Source organism: Ranitomeya imitator, chromosome 4, assembly GCF_032444005.1.
Source record: "Ranitomeya imitator isolate aRanImi1 chromosome 4, aRanImi1.pri, whole genome shotgun sequence".
Taxonomy (NCBI): domain Eukaryota; kingdom Metazoa; phylum Chordata; class Amphibia; order Anura; family Dendrobatidae; genus Ranitomeya; species Ranitomeya imitator.
Genome location: NC_091285.1, coordinates 137,726,230 through 137,746,925, shown reverse-complemented (window position 1 = coordinate 137,746,925; position 20,696 = coordinate 137,726,230). Strand labels below are relative to the sequence as shown.

Genomic DNA, 20,696 nt, shown 5'->3' with positions numbered 1-20,696 from the left:
GGGGGTTCTGACCATTAAACAGGCTGATTTTTTACGAGTTTCTCATCCAGTGATGCCCATTTTATATGGGCTTCCTAAAATTCATAAACAAGCTGCTTTTCCACCTATGAGACCCATAGTCTCTAGCGTAGGATCTCTAAATGAATTTCTTGGCCAGTGGCTTGATTCTTTACTACAGCCATTGGTATCCAGGACCCCAGGATATATTAAGGATACCAAAGATATACTGGGTATCATAACAAAAAAGAAATGGAAATTGGAATATACTTGGCTAAGTTGCGATGTCGTTTCTTTATATGCTTGTATCTCTCACAATGTTGCAATACAAGCATTACAATTCCATCTGAACAAGTATAGTTCATATTCAAATGATCTGATTAATTTTATTTTACAGGTAACTTATTTTCTTTTGACGCATAATTTCTTTTCTTTTGATTCTGAATATTTTTTGCAATGCACAGGTGTGGCCATGGGGGCTAAATTTTCACCTTCCCTAGCAAATCTGGTCATGTCTTATTGGGAGTATTCACACCTCTTTGCAGTTTCCAATCAGTTTTCTGCATGTATTCATTGGTATGGCAGATACATTGATGATACGCTGTTTATTTGGCGTGGCGACGTATCTGCCATACAGGACTTTGTAAATTATATTAACGACAACAATTTTAATTTAAAATTCACATATGTTCAGGCTGTGTCCAAGATTTCCTTTTTAGATCTGGAGTTGACAGGTGTCCCTAATGAACTTATTTCCACACGAACTTTTGTAAAACCAATGGCAGGTAATGGTTTACTTCACGCTAAAAGTAGTCATCCCAGGCACACAGTTAAGGCAATTCCTGTAGGTGAATTCACGAGATTGAAGCGAAACTGTAACAATAATAATGATTTATTTAAAGATCTAATCCAATCACGAAACAAATTTTTAAAACGTGGATATCCGCATTGGATGCTAGACAGAGCAGCACATATAGTAAATCAGAAAGAGCAATCAAGTCTTATCCCCTCAGAGATAGACAGTGGAACAAGCAATAATAATAAAAATAAAAAAAAGAAAATTATAAATAGAACTAATATAGGCAATAAACCATATGTGTGTCTACAATTTAGTCCACAGTTTAATAAAATCAAAACTATTATTAATAAAGCTTTGCCCATTTTACTTGAAGATCCCACTCTTGCTCAGATTCTGTCTAAGGGATGCAATATAGTAGCCAGAAAAGCGCCTACCTTAGGCAACATAATATCTCCTAATCACTTTTCTTCTGAACATTCAACTAATACTTGGTTGCATTGTATAGGTTGTTACAAATGTAATGTAACTAATTGCACTACGTGCAGACATCTTACCACCGTTAAGTTTTTTGGTACCGGAGGAAATAAAAATCAATACAAAATTCAAACATTTATAAACTGTAATACACGATTTGTAGTCTACAAAATTGATTGTACGGTTTGTGACAAATCATATATCGGGTGTACTACTCGGAAATTAAAAAACCGCATATCGGAACACTTGAATGACATCAAATGCACTACAAATAATAGTCGCACCATTTCCTCGGTGGCGAGGCATTTTATTGATTTTCATTCCCGCAATACAGCTTCTTTAAAAGTAATAGGTATTGAGAAAATTAAAAAACTTCCGCGCGGTGGGGATATTCACAGAGCGTTACTTACCAGAGAAGCGTTCTGGATCTTTAATCTAGGTACAAGGTTTCCAGGTGGTTTGAACAAACGAAATGAACTAATGTTTCATTACTAGCAATGTCCCTCCCTCTGTATTTTTTCATTTTCTTTATGTCTTTATTCTTATTCATCGTGCATTGTTTATTGTTCATTATCTATTGTATATATCCTTCTGCACATTATTGTTTTGAATTTATTGGGTACATTTGTGATTTTTTTTTTTTTTTTTAAACCTATGTATCACATGACATTTTTCTAGCATTTGATTGGTGCTATATTGTATATATACCGGATATGTCATTTAGCAGATCAGCTGTGATAAAGACCGCTTGGTCGAAACGCATTGCTCGCCTTACTATGTGTATGATGCCGTCCCAGGAGTTTTCTCCTTATTTTAATATGTTGGATTAAACTTTTATATTTTATTTGGAAGCTGGATCATCTTTTTGTATTTTGGATATTCTTCACGTCACGTCAGGACGGAGATCCGTGCTTCCTGTATTTCCTCGGTGTGCTGGCTCCCTGCCTTTTGTCCAGAGTTTAGAATAGATTGGAGGGGTGCAAGAGTGTTCGAGGGGAGGCCACAGAGCAGGAGGTTGCAGTAGTCAAGGCGAGAAATGATGAGGGCATGGACTAGGGTTTTTGCAGATTCTTGGTTGAGGAATGAACGGATTCGTAAAATATTTTTGAGTTGAAGTCGGCAGGAAGTGGAAATGGCTTGGATATGTGGTTTGAAGGAGAGATCAGCGTCAAGGATTACCCCGAGGCAGCGAGCTTGTGGGACTGGGGAGAGCGGGCAGCCATTTACTGTAATGGATAGGTTCGTTGGGGGAAAGATGATGAATTCTGTTTTGTCCATGTTAAGTTTCAGAAATCTAGCGGAGAAGAAGGATGAAATAGTGGTCAGACATTGAGGGATTCTGGTTAGTAGGGAGGTGATATCTGGTCCAGAGATGTAGATCTGTGTGTCATCATCATAGAGATGATACTGAAAGCCATTAGATTCTATGAGCTGTCCCAGGCCAAAGGTGTAAATGGAGAAGAGCAGGGGCCCTAGGACTGAATCTTGTGGGACTCCGACAGATAGGGGGCGAGGTGAGGAGGTGGTGTGTGAGTGGGAGACGCTGAATGTCCGGTCTGTTAGGTATGATGAGATCCAGGATAGGGCCAAGTCTGTGATGCCAAGGGATGAGAGGGTCCGCAGCAACAGGGAAAGGTCCACTGTGTCAAAGGCAGCCGACAGGTCCAGGAGGAGGAGGACAGAGTAGTGTTGCTTGCTCTTGGCGGTTAAGAGGTCATTGGTGACCTTAGTAAGGGCAGTTTCAGTGGAGTGGTGTGACCGGAAGCCAGATTGTAAGCGGTCAAATAGGGAGCAAGAAGAGAGATGGGAGGACAGTTCAAGGTAGACGTGTTGTTCCAGTAGCTTGGAGGAATAGGGGAGAAGTGATATAGGGCGATAGCTAGATACAGAGGGCTTTTTGAGGACAGGTGTGATGGAGGCATGTTTAAAGCTTGAGGGGAAAACACCAGTTGTTAGTGATAGGTTGAAGAGATGGGTTAGGGTTGGTATGAAGACTGTGGTGAGGTTTGGGATGAAGTGGGATGGGATTGGGTCAAGTGCACAGGTGGTGAGATGCGATCTTGAGAGTAGAGTGGAGAGTCGATCTTCTGTAATGGTGGAGAAGTTGGTTTTGGAGGTGGAGGGCTGGGAAGTCGGGAGGAAGGGCTCTGGGGGTTGTTGACCAATACGGTCTCTGATGTTATCAATCTTATGCTTGAAAAATGAGGCAAAGTCTTCAGCTGAGATGAGTGGGGAGGGAGGAGGTGCTGGGGGACAGAGGAGAGAATTGAATGTGTTGAATAACTGTTTAGGGTTGTGAGACAGGGAGGATATGAGAGATGAGAAGTAGGTTTGTTTAGCTGTGGCGAGTGTAGTCTTTAAAGTAGTGAGGGACTGTTTGAATGCGATGAAGTGCTCGTTGGAGTGGGATCTTTTCCATCTGCGCTCAGCAGCCCTGGAAGCTCGCCTCCGTTCTTTGGTCAGGCTGTTGTGCCAGGGCTGTCTGTTGATTTTGCGAGCTTTGGTATGTGTAAGTGGAGCAGCAGATTCCAAAGCTGCACCTATTGTGGTGTTATATAGAGCGGCAGCGTCATCCGCATTGTGTAAGGAACTTATATCTGTGGAGAGAGGGAGGAGGGATTCAGAGAATGAATGTAGGTCAAGATGTTTAAGATTTCTGCGAGGGTGTGAACGTTTGTGGGGTGGGGATTGTTGACATGGAGTGGAGAGGGAAGAGAATGTGAGACGGTTGTGGTCAGAGAGATTAAGAGGTGAGTTAGAGAGGTTAGATAGGGAGCAGAGGCGGGTGAAGATGAGGTCCAGTGTGTGGCCATCTTTGTGGGTGGCTGTAGAAGACCATTGAGTGAGGCCGAAGGAGGAAGTGAGAGATAAAAGTTTAGTGGTAGCTGAGAGGGAAGTGTCAATAGGGATGTTGAAGTCGTTCTCAACACATTCCACCATGTAATCAATAAAGCTTTACAACTGGAATATATCATTCAGTGATATCTAGGATGTGGGATTTTAGTGTTCCCTTTATTCTTTTGAACAGTGTACATTCCTGTTAGTTCTTGAGAACATTTTTTTTTAAGTCCTGAAAGCTTTTCTAAGCAGCAGCAAATGGATGCAGCTAGGAGAAAATGCCAGCTGCTTAACAGTTGACATCTGCTGAATGTGGAGTGGATCCAACTCCTGAGCCTGCTCCACACACATGTGCTCCATTTGTAGTTAGGGCTTATGGTATAACTACAATTTGGCTCAACTTGTTACAGGACAGTTCTTAGGCCTTAATTAGACCATATGCTAGCCACACACAAATGTGAATTTTCCTAAACATTCAATATCTTATTCCAGATATCAGTACACTGGCTCACAATAGAATAGACATTCTTAAAACTGATAAATCCATATTACCTTATCAAGAGTAAGCATGTAGAAGTTTGCGATATCATGCTCCTGTGCATAGCGAATACGTGCACGACACTCTTCTTCATCAATCAATTCTCCCACATACTCATTAACAAATTCACCCTACAAGGAGTACAGAATATAAAAGAAAAGATGACGAGCAGGAAGAAACAACAACTTTTATACATTTAAAGCGTAACAATGTTTTTATTTCCTAAAATCTAGTACATGTAAAAAATAAAATCAAGAGAATAAGCTCATCATTCAGTCTCAAATTTCTTCAGTGGAGATGGATTTACATTTTTCAATTACAGAGGCAAGAGATGATAGTTTGTGCTTTTGTAACTTAATAGGGAGGGAAAGATGAACAGGAGGAAGGAGCTAGAGGAAAACAAATTCTCCATAGAACTGGATTTGTCTGATAAGATATGAAAAAGTTTCTTATATACACTTACTATTGATAAAGGAAAAAAAATGGAATGATGGTTACTTTAATGATTGCAAACAAACTGTGATAACTAATGCAGAGAAAGGAAACTTGGGAAACTCACTTTTTTAATATCACTCTTACAACGTAGCCCCCAGCCTCGGCTTAGAGTTCGGAAAGTCTCCACTTCTGGATATTCACGTAGAGAGAAAGCCTGATTCTGGCAGCTTTCACCCGCTGGGCACACAGAAGGATGGCATTCATACAGCAGCATACGATTAATGCATTCAGAGTCCTGACCACAAGGGTTATCATCTGAGGCCTTGCAGTTACAGCGAGGAACTTCTGACAAATCAGCAGTTAATATCTGAACCTTCCCGACGGGTTTGTTCACCTGCCAACAAAGGTGCGACAATTATGCCATACACAAATTACAGCACAGAAATGGGTTGAATTAATGCAGGCTTTATATGCTTGATGAATATATCAATACATACATTTTCCATATTAACCCTTTCACCTCCGAGCCTGTTTTCACCTTCCTGACCAGGCAAAAATTTACAATTCTGGCCAATGTCAGATTATCTAATAACTCTGGAAGTCTAATGGATCCCACGGATTCTGAAACTGACATATTGTACTTCATGATCGTGGTAAAATTTCTTCAATATGACTTGTGTTTATTTGTGAAAGAATGGAACATTTGGTGAAATGTTTGCTATTTTAAATTTTTACATTTTTAAGCCCTTAAATCAGAGTTTTGTCACACAAAATAGTTAATAAATAACACTTCCCACATGGCTAAAAAATTGCGCTGAAGTTATAAGGGTTAAAATGTGATCAGCGATCTCATTTTCACAACCAAACCTACACAACCTTTTTTTTTTTTTAAAGGGAATCTGTCACCCCAAAATTAGAATATGAGCTGCGGCCACCGGCGTCAGGGGCTTATCTACAGCATTCTGTAATTCTGTAGATAAGCCCTCCGATGCACCCTGAAAGATAAGAAACCAAAGTTACATTATACTCACCCAGGGGCGGTCCCGGTTCGGGTCCGATGGGTGTCACGGTCCGGGTCCTCCCATCTTAATATGATAACATCCTTTTCTTCCTGCCGCTGCTGCTGCGCAGGCGTACTTTATCTGCCCTGTTGAGGGCAGAGCAAAGTACTGCAGTGCGCAGGCGAAGGGAAAGGTCAGAGAGGGCGGGCACCTGCGCACTGCAGTACTTTGCCCTCAATAGGGCAGATAAAGTACGCCTGCGCCGCGACAGGAAGACAAGAAGATGACGTAATCGTGTGAAGATGGGAGTTGCCGGACCACGACACGCATTGGACCCAAACCGGGACCGCCCCTGGGTGAGTATAATATAACCTGTTTTTTTTTTATCTTTCAGGATACATCGGGGGCTTATCTACAGAATTACAGAATGCTGTAGATAAGCCCCTGATGCCGGTGGCCGCAGCTCATACTCGAATTTTGGGGTGACAGATTCTCTTTAAGGGACCACATCACATTTGATTTCACTGAGGGGCCTATATGACAAAAAGTAGCCAAAAGAGACACCATCCTAAAACTGCACCCCCCATGGTGCTCAAAACCACATTCGATAAGTTTATTAACCCTTCATGTGCTTCACAGGAACAGAAGCAATGTGGAAGGAAAAAATGAACATTAACTTTTTTCACAAGGAGAACAAAGGGGAAATGGACCCCAAGATTTGTTGTGCAATTTCTCCTGAGTACACCAATATGTGGTCAAAACTACTTTTGAGACACAGTGCAAAACTCAGAATGGAAGAAGCGCCATTTTGCAGCTCAGATTTTGCTAGACTGGTTTGAGCAGAATCCCCCATAAGTGACCCCATTTTACAAACTACACCTCAATTCATATAGGGGTGCAGTGATTATATTGACACTACAAATGTTTGAAATTTTATACCATTGGGCAGTGAAGAAAAAAAAAATTCAATTTTAGCAAAATTTGTTTTAGCCCCAGATTTTAAATTTTCAACACTAGCAAATTTCCATATTTTGGCTGACAGTCAAATGACTTTTTTGCGGGACAAGTTGATGTTTTTATTGGTACCCTTTTTAGGCAAATTACATTTTTTTTTAAATCATTTTCTATTCCAATTTTTGGGAGGCAGAGCGAACAAAATCCAGCAGTTCATTTTGGTGCTTTTACACAACTATTTTATAGAATTTTTTTTTGGTTTTTAAAGGACAAAATAACCTTTTCAGAGATACCATTTTTATTTACATTAGTTTTTTTTTTTATTGCGTTTTATTTTGCTTTTCATTTATCGGTATTATGAAAAGTATAGTTTTTCTGCTTTGCAGAGCATCGCATGCAGGGAGGAGGCCTGTAAGTTCCAGCCCTTTACAGGAGCTTACAGGTCACCGTGCCTGGGTGACCCTGCGGCCATCTTTGGCATGGGGTCACCATCGGCACAACGCGATCACTGGGAGCAGAGAGGGAGCTTCCTCCCTCTGCGGTGCCAATAAATATCGCTGTCACTATTGACAGCAGCATCAGGAGTTAAACGCCCGTGATTGGTGCTAGCACCAATCGTGGACTTTGCTGCAGAGTATCAGCTCTCATATACAATAGAGCGGATACCCGCACTTGACCGCGGTGGTGGCCAGGGTGAGCCTGCACGATTGTCAAGAGGTTTATATGACCCTGGTTTGCTGGAATGCAGCTCCCAAAGCACCATACATATACTGCACATGTCGGGAAGAGTTTGAAGACGACCGGCTCAAAATAGGTATTTTTGTGTACTCACCGTAAAATCCTTTTCTCTGAGCTTTTCATTGGGGGACACAGACCGTGGGTGTATGCTGCTGCCACTAGGAGGCTGACACTATGATATAAAACGTTAGCTCTTCCTCTGCAGTATACACCCTCCTGCTGGCTCTCAGCTAACCAGTTCGGTGCAAAAGCAGTAGGAGATCAATTACATATGAGTATATAGCATGTCACATTATATAAGAGTATGGCATGTCAAATTATAAAACAAGCACAAGCTAATAACAGGGTGGAAGCTGTGTCCCCCAATGAACAGCTCGGAGAAAAGGATTTTACGGTGAGTACACAAAAATCCCTATTTCTCCTTCGCCTCATTGGGAGACACAGATCGTGGGACGTCCCAAAGCAGTTCCTGGGTGGGGACAACATCAGATCAGGCCCTGTGTAACCGCTACTTACAAGTGCGACACCGCGGCCTGCAGAGTCCGCTTGCCCAGACTCACATCTGTGGAAGTCTGGGAATTATAGTGCTTCAAGAATGCAAGCGGACTGGACGAACCTGCAATCTTGCAGGCATGCTTTGCCGATGCCTGGTGCCTAGAACCCAAGAAACCTCGATAGACAGGGAGATAGGCTGACATCTAACACGGAAGGACTCCTGGATGGTGTAACAAATCCACCAGGCTAACATAGCCGATGAAAAGGCTAAACTCTTCCTGTAACCGCCAGGAAGCCTTCTTCTTACAGTCAGGAAGCCCAAATAAAAGCATCCAACCTTCGGAAGGACGCCGTCCTCGAGATATACCTACTCACTTTGTCCAGAATATGGGGAACCCATTCCATTTTGTGGACTGGTGCCGAAAGATGAGTGGGAATACAATACCACCTTGGTAACAAGGGACGTGGATGGCCTGAGGACAACCTTGCCTTGAAGGTAAGGGAAAAAAAGTCTGAAAGAGCAGGGCGGCTAGCTCCGAAAAGTCGTCAGGATGACGAGATCGCAGAGAAAAAAGGGCGACTTTGTCTGATAGTAAAGTCTGTCCGGATCAAAAGGAGTCTACTGTAAGACTCCCAGGACCATAAAGGTCCCAAAGACCTAATGGTATGCGATAGGGAAAAACCACATGTGAAAACTCCATGCGAGGAAGTCCCTACTTGCAGTTTTGTTGCAATAAGACGGAAAAATACTAAAATACCAGTTCCACAAATGGAAAAAAAAAAACCTGACTTGGTCAGTGCGGATCTCCCAGGATCACTGGGGCCATTCCTGCTTCTGAAAAGCTCTCGGAAGTAGTGGAAGAGGGGTTATGGAAACTGGTACCATGGAAGAACAGAGCATGCACTGCGATTGCTTTTGGATCTTGAGGCCGAACCATAAACTAGAGTACATTGGGGTTCAGTCTGGACGCCATCCGACTACATCTGGAGTGCTCCAGAGAAGACAGATCTGATGGAAGACTTCTGGGTGAAGTTCCCACTCACTTGAGGCGGGACCCTGACTGCGTCTGCCATCTACAGTTCTAGTCCTGGGATTTGTAGTGCCGAGATCACCTGAATGATAGATCTCGGGCCAATCAGAGAATGTGAGGTACCTCGACCATCACGCCTGACCACGGGTACCTGCTAGATGATTGACGTATGGCACAACCGTGGAATTGTCTGATTGAATTCGGATGGGGTGACCTGCCAGAAGGCAGCCGGCCTGCTGTAGAATTAGCCATACCGTTCGGATCCCCAGAACAATGATCAGGAGAAGAGGATTGGCATCAGTAGTCACTAATAACCATTGAACCGGGAGAAAGGATCTCCACCGGATGAGGAAGGAGCTCAGAGACTACCCTGTAAAAGCCTGCTTGACCTACAGAAAACGAGAGGAGCGAAGAAAACAGCTTCCGTTGTCGTCACCATTTTCCATCGAAACCCTCATAGCAAATCGAATGGAATGAAGGGATGTGTGAACAAGTGCACGAGCTCCCTGTTGAAGGGACACGGCCTTGTCTCAAGGGAGAATTACCAACCTACTGGAAGTGTCCAGGATAATCCTCAAAAAGAATATCTGCTGGGCTGGAAATGAGGAAAAACTTGTTTAAGATTAGCTGCCAGACCAGGTGAGAAAGGGTATCGCAAGAGATATAGAGGACTCAGCAGTCCTGGAAGAGCAGCTAAAAAGTTGACCAGATAGGACGACCATGCCTCCAGAGTGGCAAGAGGAACATGACAGCCGACATAAGGAATGTGAAGGTAAGCATCCCGAATGTCGGTGGATGCCAGAAACTCCACCTTTTTCCGTTGAAGTAGTGGCTGAGCGGAGGAACTCCATCCGAAGAAGGGGGACCTTGTCAAGCTTGGTAGAAGTTTGCGTTCCAGGATCGGTCGTACTTTTCGGTCCCCTTTTTGGAACCAAGATCCCTTAGATCTAGACCGTCCTGGTCAACTCATCCACTGCTGGTTGGGTCCATAGGAAACGTGATTCTTTGTTCCTGCGTAGGTAACGCTCCCAACTTCTCACCAAAAAGCAGATCACCCTGGTAAGGGAGTGATGTCAGACGCTTTTTGAATGCAAGTACACTTCCATTCTCTGAGCTATAAAGTCCTTCTGAGTGTAACGGCATTTGCTGCTGACAGCGCCGCACAAATAGCCACACCCGAGAGGCGTGAAGCAGCTAGTCTCCCATTCAAGAAATTTGATTGACCAGCTGTACTGTCTTCGGGAGGTTACTGTTGTGAAGTCAAGGAAGTTAAGGTCTCTGACCAGGAGATCATTGCTGTAGCAACCCATGCCCTGGCTAAGGAAGGGTAGAGCGCTGAACCCGAGGCCGCATGACAGAATGAACCAGATTTGCTATCTGACAGTCCGTTGTATTTGTAATTGATGACCCATCGGGCAGGGATACTGGAAGGTATACCACAGGAGTTTCTACCCGGTTAATCTGCCAAGTGGCAGAATGCGCGGCTGCATCCGGAAGATCAGGAATAGCCACTCTTGACGGTGCGGCATTAAAATGATGAACCCTCAATCCACCATCCTCTTAACAGGGAAGTGGAGAGGGATCGTCCGCCTTCTTGCATCATCTGCGAGATAGTGGTGATGCAGAGGGGGACTTTCGGACACCAAAAAGGGTGCCTCTGTACATCCACAGAGTTCAGGTCACCGGGTGGACAGGGCTGGTTGTCCGGCGTTAGTCCTGGCTGCAGAAGAGGATACATGGAGGCGCCCTTTAAAAGGACCCGTTGCCCCTAAGAATCAGACCAGGCATGGCATCCCACGTCTTAGGTGGGTATACGTGGAGGGGACACGTGTTCGCATATTGGCTGAAAAAGGATACTGTGCTTGAAGAGGCTTCTGTCCAGTGGATCGCTTATCCGGACGCTCCATGTCTGGGTAAATGGCAAATGCTCTGCTGGGAGTTTAGTCTCCATATGAGGAACACTGCGTGATCTAGCGTAGAAACGAAGTCCTCGTCAATCTACAGAGATTCGTTGATGATATTAATAGGTGAATCCATCCTTTTCTGAAGTTCTGGTGAGTCCAGAACCAAGGCAATATCCAATCCATATTCAGAGTCTTGTTCTCAGCAAATCGTTGGTGAGGGATCAGGAAACGAAACTTCCGCTTTCTAGACGCCTGTACGTCTCTAGACGCCTGTACGTTTCTAAAATACTTGCGGCCCCTGCTAGCCGACAGCTCGCATGAAGGAGAGGGACCATCTATATCGGTCCTGCGAGCACTCCGAGCCACAGAGTGTTCACGGAGGGATTCAAACTCTTGGTCAGAGAAGCCATGGGTTGCGGCAGTGACCAAGCCCACTCAGGGAACTAGGTACTCTGGGATAAACTGGGATTGGCAGCGGAGGGCTCCTGAGCTCATCTAGGGTGACCGGTTTCGGACTGGTCATGTGCCTTTAAGACAGGGAACACTGTTCATGTGCCTTGAAGATCAGGAAATACTGGACATGTGCCTTTTAAGACCAGGGAATACTGGTCATGTGCTGTTAAAGGGAACCTGTCACCCCCAAAATCGAGGGTGAGCTAAGCCCACCGGCATCAGGGGCTTATCTACAGAATTCTGTAATGCTGTAGATAAGCCCCTGATGCTGGTGGGCTTAACTCATCTTCGATTTTGGGGATGACAGGTTCCCTTTAAGAAGATTAATGTCGCCTGATGCACCAGTAAAAATAGACCCTGTGACTTTGAGTCCCTCCTTCATAAATGAAACAAGATGGGTCTGCTTATGTGTCACACACCACATGGCCAGCCTGGGGTTGTTAAAAGTTACAATTACATTTCCCAGTGAATGCATTTGTAGTGGTTGAAAGCAATGTTAAAGTTGAAAAACGCTGCGTCTGAACTAAGCCTAAGTGGGGGAGGAAATTTTCGGTCTGGGGTTAAATATTTGGCCTTACAGGAAAGTCATTAACCTGAAAAGGATGCGCCTTGACATATTTCCAAGCAAAACCAGTTTTGGTTTTGTTTTAATGTGTTTTTTGTGGCGCGTCAAATTTTGAGAAATGTCATGAATCTCGGAAAAAATGATTAAAACTGTGAACTAGAAGTCAGGAATGCTTCCAGGGGCGATCCCCATGATGATCCTGTGTCATTTGAGCAATGTTTCCATCATTTTCAGACTTTTTAGACCTTAAAAGGACCCCCGGGGGGAATCGCGATAAAAATACTCGGGTCTCCCATAGACTTACATTAGGCTCGTTGTTCTGGCCGAGTACCCGAGTATTCCGATCTGCTCGACCCGACCAAAGACCACCCGAGCATTTTAGTGCTCGCTGATCACTAGTAAAAATCCCATTTGGGTTCTGTCAGACCGAATACGATTTTCAATTTCAGCCCCTCCATAGTAGCTATGAACAATTATGCTTTTTGGATTTATGCTCAATGTATACATGGGTTCTCTAATCACAAGGTTGTTTGACATGTGAATTTGATGTTCACATTGTTATTTAGAAGCTGCATAAACCTTCTTAATACATCTTCTGTCCCCTGCGAAATTACCAGAATATACTTTATATAGAGCCCAGACTAACACCTTTGAAATTGTTTACTGGGTTAGTAAAAAACAAAACAAAAAAAAAAAAAAACTACTACAAAGCCACTTCCATATCCGTCCCCTGGAGCTGTAGGGAGAGGGTTTCCTTAAAGATGAAAAAGTTGTGCATAAGGACAGTAAGGTTATGAGGAATTGGGCCAACTCTGGGTCCACGACAGTCATGGGCAGAAAACTTTGACTTCCCCTACACCATCCGCATTTCTAATAGAGCTGTATATCGGACTTGGAAAAAACAAGCCACATGTCATCTATTTGTTTTCCTGACTGTATTGTCAGAGAGCTGCATTTTTCCAAAATGCAGCATGTCATTGATGTATCCTAAAAGATGAGAAAAAAAGGTTATATTATACTCGCCTGGGGGGCTGTCCGATCTGGTGGGCATCGCGGCCCGGTCCAGGCCTCCCATCTTCAAAGGATGACGTCCTCTTCTGGTCTTCACGCTGCGGCTCCGGCACACTTTGTCTGCCCTGTTGAGGGCAGGACAAAGTACTACAGTGCGCAGGCGCCGGGAAAGGTCAGAGGCCCAGCGCCTGCGCACTGCAGTACTTTGCTCTGCCCTCAACAGGGCAGACAAAGTACGCCTACGCCGGGGCGAGAGGACTAGAAGAGGACATCATCTGATGAAGATGGGAGGCGCCGGACCGCGATACCCATCGGACTGGACCGGGACCGCCCCTGGGTGAGTATAATCTAACCTCTTTCTTATCTTTTAGGATACATCGGGGGCTTATCTACAGCATTCCAGAATGCTGTAGATAAGCCCCTGATGCTGGTGGGCTTAGCTCAACTTCGATTTTGGGGGTGACAGGAAATGCTGGTTCCCTCAAGACTAGGGAATACTGGTTGTGTGCCTTCAAGACCAGTAATACTGGTCATGTGCCTTTAAGCTTAGGGAATACTGGTCATGTGCCTTTAAGCACAGGGGGAAGATGCAGGGGAGGGGGAGAGCAGTACTTTCTTACCCGGTTGCATGTGCCCCTTCAATGCAAAACCATCGCCCCTGTGACTTCCATGAATAGGTCCAAGCCGGGGACTAAATTTCTGCAGCCGGCAGGAGCAATATCAGGGGTAGAATAGAGGGGCGTTACCGAGAGAAGCGAGCGTTCCCGTGATAGGTGAGAAGTGCCAGAAGAGGTGGGCGGAGTCGCCTTAGCGCACCATAGTGCGGGCGAAGCTTCCAGGATGCGGCCTACACATCGGCCAAAGCCGGGAGCTAAATTTTTGCAGCCAGCTGGAGCATTACCTCAAGGAGGTGGGTCACAGGGAAGCTGAGGCTGCCTATCAGCATGTGAATATCCCACTGCAGAGGCCCACCGCTGACTGGATCCACTCACCATCTGTGCGCGTCCCGGCATGGAGCCGCCGCGGATGACTGGATTTCAGCGCCGAGGAAAGCGCGCGCACTCTACTGTTCTGCTGCATATCAGGTATTGCAGCGTGGACGGTGCAGGGATAGAGGGGTAAACCTCAATTCACTATCCCTTTTGTTAGGGACATGGAGAGGAACCGTCCGCCTCCTTGTACCATCCGCTTTTACAGTGGTGGGACAGTGGGGGCTGCTCGGATGCTGAAGAGAGGGGCCACTGTACATCCACGGAGTTCAGCCCCCGGGTGGACAGGGCCAGTTGTCCGGCAATAGGCCTGGCTGGGGAAGAGGGTACGTGAAGGCGACACTCCATGTGCTCGTTCATGCAGGGTGTGGGGAGATCGGTGCCCCTGAAGAGACCCGTCGCCCCAAAGAATCAGCTCAGGCGTGGCACGTCGCAGGAGAGGATACGGAGAGGCGACACTTTCCGTGCTCACCTGTTGATGGTTCGGGGAGATCGGAGCCTTGAAAGGATCAGTCGCCCCTTCATTGTAGAAAGTAAAATCAAAAATGTAAAAGGTAAAAATAAAATACTAAAGAGTTTTGGGTCTGAATAGCAGACCCGTCTGTGTGCCTCCTACAGACACTAAGCAAGAACTGGTTAGCTGAGAGCCAGCAGCAAGGTGTATACTGCAGGGCAGGAGCTAACTGTCTTTGTATCACTTCGTGTCAGCCTCCTAGTGGCAGCAGCATACAACCACGGTCTGTGTCCCCCAATGAGGCGAAGGAGAAAATGGCATTTTCTGCTTTTATTTTATTCCTGCTGTTCCCCTAAAAAAAAAAATGTTTTGCCTAATTCTTCCACATAGTTCTAGACATTTTATTTAGTGCCAATTTCATGGTCATTACCTGTAGTGTAGCTACCGGAGAGTTAGAGGGGGCCGTCACCCCAGGCTCCACGCTCTCAGGGGCCAACCCGGAGCTACGCTACTGTAACTGTATCGGCGTGCACAGCGAACTCATACAGTAGCACACTGCAGCAGAGCAGGGAGACTCGATCTTCCTGCTCTGCCACCCAGTCGCCATTTCAAGTTCAACTGTCGGCTACATGCCGATACAATTGACAGCATTGAAGAGAGTGGGAGCGTCTCGCTCCCTCTTCCATCATCCCACCCTCAGCGTCTGACGTTACCGACGCAGACACTGACAGGAGTTGCGTTGACATTACTAGTCGGCACCCATTGTCCAGAGATATGCGGCAGAACGAGGAGAGGCGAGTATTGTATTTATTTTCTGTGGGTGCATTATACTATATAGAGTTTGCCTATGGGGGGGGGGTGCATGATACCATATAGAGACTGCCTATGGACGGGTGAATTATTCCATATAGAGTCTGCCTACGGGGCATTCATTATACCATATAGAGTCTGCCTATGGGGGTGCATTATACCATATAGTGTCTGCCTATTGGGAGTGCATTATACTATATAGCAGCATATGAGGCGAACATCTGGTGCATTATACTATATGGAGGTTATCTAAGGGGCTATCATACAGTGTGGGGATTAGAGCGAGGGGGCCATCAAACAGTGTTGGTGCCATCAAACAGTTTGTCGGCTACAAAGGGGTTAGTTTACTGTGTTGGTGGTATTATACTGTGAGGGGGCATTGTACTATGTATAAGAGCATCATACTGTGTATAGGGGAGCTGTACAGGGGGGAGACTTGGGACATTATTAAATGTAAAGTGGGCACTTTTTGTTATAGTGGAACTCAGATTACTGTGACTGTCAAAGGGACACACAGAGGGCATTATTACTTTCTAGGGGGCAAAATGTGGGCACCGCATTCTAGGGCACTTGCACAGGGCATTACTATATTTTTGTGGTTTGTTTTACCATCTAGAAGGTACACAGCACCACACAGTAGCTGAAGAATAGGGACATGTATCCCAAAACTGAGCCACTGCTGCTGTATTAGCAGGGCAAGGAGTTTGGGCAGGTTGGGAAAGGTGTCTTTGTTGTAATCTCTGCAGCCGAGTCGTGGCCGGAAAAAGATGTCATGTCGCTCTGGGCCAGATGGAAAAAACGGGGAAAGTGAATGATTTCATCAGAAAGAACGTCAGCTGTAATTCTGTAACATCTATAACTGTGTTGTAATCTCTTATATATCTACCACTGACCATATGGCAGTAATATTCATGCTGGTCTTAATATAGAGATTAATTTCAGCAACAACGCGGTCATCTGCTGAGGTTCTCCTCCACTATTAGGGTGCTTCACCGAGTTGTAATCAAGGTTACCTGGTTACGGGTCCACCCTAAAGTTTGATGGAAGCAAAGACTCAGCATCCAACATTGAACCCCTCGATAGTTAAATGCAATTTCAAAGGAAAAGTGGTGCAGACTTGGAAACAATGGTACAAACTTGTGTAGTTGCCATCACTTGTAAATGAAGGGTCTAACAGATTTACTAAACAGCAGGCGTGGGCACCTCGCCGCATTCAAAGGCTCATGCTAGAATTGCCCGCTAATCTACAAAGAGTGTCAGCTATGATAACATGCTAACAGCCATCATGCCTGATCCCATGCTATCACAGAGTTGTACATATAGCGCTACATAAAACCCTGGACGTTATGACCCCATTTATTCAAAACTGAATAAAGCCTCTTACTTTATTAAGCAACAACGTAGGTTAGCATATTGCAAAAGCCATTATAAACTAACAAGCACATTTTTTTTTTTTTTGCAATCTGCTTGTAAGGGGAGGATGCAAAAGGTATGAATAACCGTTTCATAAATCTTAGAACAAATGTTGAGCTTCTCTCATATGATTGAGGAATTGATTAACCCCTTCACCACCTAGCGATTTACCGTTTCGTGTTCTTTTTGCCCCTCTTCTTCCCAGAGCCATAACTTTTCTATTTTTCCGTCACTATAGCCATAAGAGGGCTTGTTTTTTGCGGGATGAGTTGTTCTTTTGAATGACATTGATTTTACCATATAGTATACTGGAAAACAGGAACAAAATTCCAAGTGCTGTGGAATTGCACTTTTGTTTTGCAATTCCACAATTTTTTTTTATTTACTGTGTTTACTAAATGCGAACAGTGACCAGCCACTATGATTCTCCAGGTCAGTATGAGTTTTTTTTGTTAAGCTTAAATGGGAAAGATGCAGGCTCAGCACTGGAGCCTGCATAAAACGCAGAGAGACGAAGGTCGTAACCATGTGTCGGAGGTTGTAAAGGGGGGTTGTTGACATGACAGATAAGGGTGTAAGGAAGGAAAGGGACTTAATGGGATAAAACTGAGCTACTCACTTTAATGTGCTTATAAGGAGGTGGTTTTTTATCATTTTTCTTCTCTTCTTGCAATTGCCTCATTTCCTTCTGTGCTCTTAACTCTTCAAATCTTTCTGCAGCTTCCATCAGTCCTAGAAGAAAGTAATATGACTAAATGCAAAATCGTTCAAAATGCTCTCAAAAGCAACAAAAAAAGGTTAACTATACCTTTCTTGTATACAGCATCTACTCCCTTGCTCATCTTATCTTTGTTAAGAGCATCTCCTTCCATGTAAGGAAATACTCTGGCCTGGTGGGTCCATAAGAAGTCCTTAGAACCAAAAAATAAGACTGGAAACTCTCCAATGTCATGTTTCATCTTCTGGATATTGGTTGGAATGGTCTTTGGATGACAAACCTCAGCAGGCCACCACCTGAAAAAAAAAAGTATACATAATGCTTTCTTAACTATTATCAGGAAAGATGGACAGGTGGAAGGTAGAAAGCAGTCTATTACCTGTATCGCCCGACTTTAACCCATACTATTTCCTTATAATGAGGCTTTTTGCCAGCTTTACAGTCATTGCAGAACCAGCTACCCTCTGGCATGTCAATATTAAGACATTCACGGTGAAAAGCAGCTGGACAGGACTCACAACAAAGAAGACTTCCACCTGACACAAAGAAATTATATTTAATATATTGCACTATACTATAAAATAATGCAAACACAAATTAACCACCAAGCCATCTAACTGAACAAAAACACACAAACTCCTGTAACCTTAGTGGAGACAGCTGTGAATGGGAAAATCCAAGATAAACTTACCTTCAGAGCACACAAAGCACCAGCTGACATTAACATGCTCGTGGTTCTTACAGCCTCTACGGGGAGTAAAGTGGCTTGGGCAAATAATACTATTAGAAGCCAAGGCAACTGTTCCTGCTGCCATACAGAAATCGTTGGCATGATAAGCAACTGGACATCGAACACATCTCATCAAGCGACCTGTGCCCCAATAAAGTAAGAAGATTTAAGCAATGCAGTAATCGCTCCCAAAATTAGCCCCTCAAGACACCTTATAAAAAGGTAATATCAGTACTTTACAAGTAAGAATCATAGAAAAGAGAAATTGCATTAAGAGAACATCTACAAGGAGCTTGTATGTTTGCCTACTGTTTATGTACTGGTAGGCGATTTACATTATGAGCCCAATGGAAACCAATTAGTAAAGTGTTGTAAAATTAATAGTGCTATGTAGGCAAGTAAAATAAAATGATTAAATATTATTAAATATCAAAAGCATCAATTCGTTATATGATAGTCAAGCAACTTTTCTTTGGGTCTTGGAACAAACTTGACTTTTTTATAGGAGAAATATACGTGGTATCTAACATAGGCCCCCTTCACATGTCCGCATAATACTGGTACAGGAAAAAAAAAAGGTAACGGTGTCAGTGTGCCATACATGGTTTTCCATTATAGCTTAAGAAAAAAATAGATGCGAAAGCTTCTTCTAGATGTTACCGTATTTTTCGGACTATAAGACGCACCGGACCATAAGACGCACCCCAAATTTTCAGAATAAAAATAATAGAAAAAAAAAATGTTTCAAATGGCGGTACGTCTTACAGTCCGAATTCAGCTTACCAGTGAAGGGATCGGCACAGGTGGAGAAGTGGTCACAGGGGTCTTTCGGTGGTCCAGGCTGGTGCGTTGGCCTCCAGGAAATCCCATCCCAGGCTGGTGCTCTGTGCTTGGGCAGGGGTGGAGGCTCTGTGCTTCGGGGTAGTGGCTGTGCTCCGGGGCAGGGGCTGTGCTCCGCTCCAGAACAGTGGCTGTGCTCCAGGGCAGGGGCTGTGCTCCGGAACAGTGGCTGGGCTCCGGGGCAGGGGCTGTGCTGCAGGGCAGGGGCTGTGCTGCGGGGCTGTGGCAGCAGCTCTCTCGGCTCAGTGAGGGCTCCGACGGCATTTCGTCAAAGCCCGGTGGCCCCCCGCTCATCCGTTAATGGCATGGCCATGTTGCGGTGGCGTCCGAGAACATGGGCGCCGGGAAAATGGCCGCCGGCTGGCGCACGCTCAGATTCAGATCTTGTTGCAGAGATCTCGCCCCGAGATCTCGGGAGACGAGATCTCGTTGACGAGATTTGAATCTGAGCGTGCGCCGGCCCGGCGGCCATTTTCCCTGCGCCCATGTTCTCGGAGGCCACCGCAACATGCCATTAACGGATGAGCGGGGGACCACCGGGCTTTTTCGAAGTGCCGTCGGAGTCCCCACTGAGCCCAGAGAGCTGCTGCCACAGCCCCGCAGCCCCACAGCACAGCCCCTGCCCGCAGCACAGCCGCACCAGCATGGGAAGGGAGGCTGCATCGGGACCGCCGCCGCTGCCGCATGATTTGTAAGTATATTGTGACTACAAGACGCACCCTCATTTTCCCCTAACATTTTTGGGAAAAAAAGTGCGTCTTGTAGTCCGAAAAATACGGTAAATATTATAATATAATAATGTTAAATAGGTACAGCACACAGATGACACCCGTCTGCTGTATTTGTTTTACAGACCCATAGATTTGTATTGGCCCTTGTCATGCGTGCTCTTGGTAAAAAAAAAAAAAAACAGACATGTCTCCATTCGGTTTGCAGCACCATAGATTCTATTGGGTACATGTGCATTTGTGAAAAAACAGATACAATAAATACGGCAAACAGATAAGATATGTGATGGGGGCCTTACCCATTCATTTCCACCAACATAGACAGCTCACCTTTGGATGCCGATGGGTTGTTGGGATTGTTGACATGACAAGTGTTGCAGATATGTAAAGAACAGCGAAAACCTCGATTTAGTTGAATGGTAGGTAGATAATTAAAAGCACAATCTTCATGGTAGTACTTTCCACACAGGGGAAGTGAGCAGCGTTTTACCCCTTCATCCGAGGACTTGCATACAAAACAGGTATGGACACCTTAAAAGATGAACATTTAAAAAAATATATATATATTTTAATTCCAGATATATTAAAAGGAAAACAAGATGAAGCAAATAAAAAAAACCCAATAAGATAGATTAGGAAAAAGAAAAAAAAAAAGTTTTTGAGCACATAATTAAGAAAGGCTGTCATTGAAACCATAGGTATAGGATTAGGGATGTTAGTCAGTTTGATAGCTCAGCCTAAAAACCCACACGTCTGGAAAAGGCTGCTTGCAAAACTGCAA

The 20,696-nt window shown here is 44.7% G+C and overlaps 1 protein-coding gene across 2 annotated transcripts in view; it reads right to left on the bottom strand.

The window, feature by feature from the left end:
* NSD1 (nuclear receptor binding SET domain protein 1) overlaps positions 1–20,696 on the bottom strand; it is a 149,875-nt gene that overhangs the window by 24,457 nt on the left and 104,722 nt on the right. For both annotated transcript variants that reach the window (XM_069763951.1, XM_069763952.1), the window contains exons 13-19: positions 20,246–20,446; positions 18,309–18,488; positions 17,997–18,153; positions 17,708–17,913; positions 17,519–17,631; positions 5,206–5,475; positions 4,661–4,777 (exon numbers count right to left, since the gene is read on the bottom strand). In XM_069763951.1, the coding sequence (XP_069620052.1) occupies positions 4,661–4,777; positions 5,206–5,475; positions 17,519–17,631; positions 17,708–17,913; positions 17,997–18,153; positions 18,309–18,488; positions 20,246–20,446 (1,244 nt within the window). The remainder of the gene's footprint in view (positions 1–4,660; positions 4,778–5,205; positions 5,476–17,518; positions 17,632–17,707; positions 17,914–17,996; positions 18,154–18,308; positions 18,489–20,245; positions 20,447–20,696) is intronic.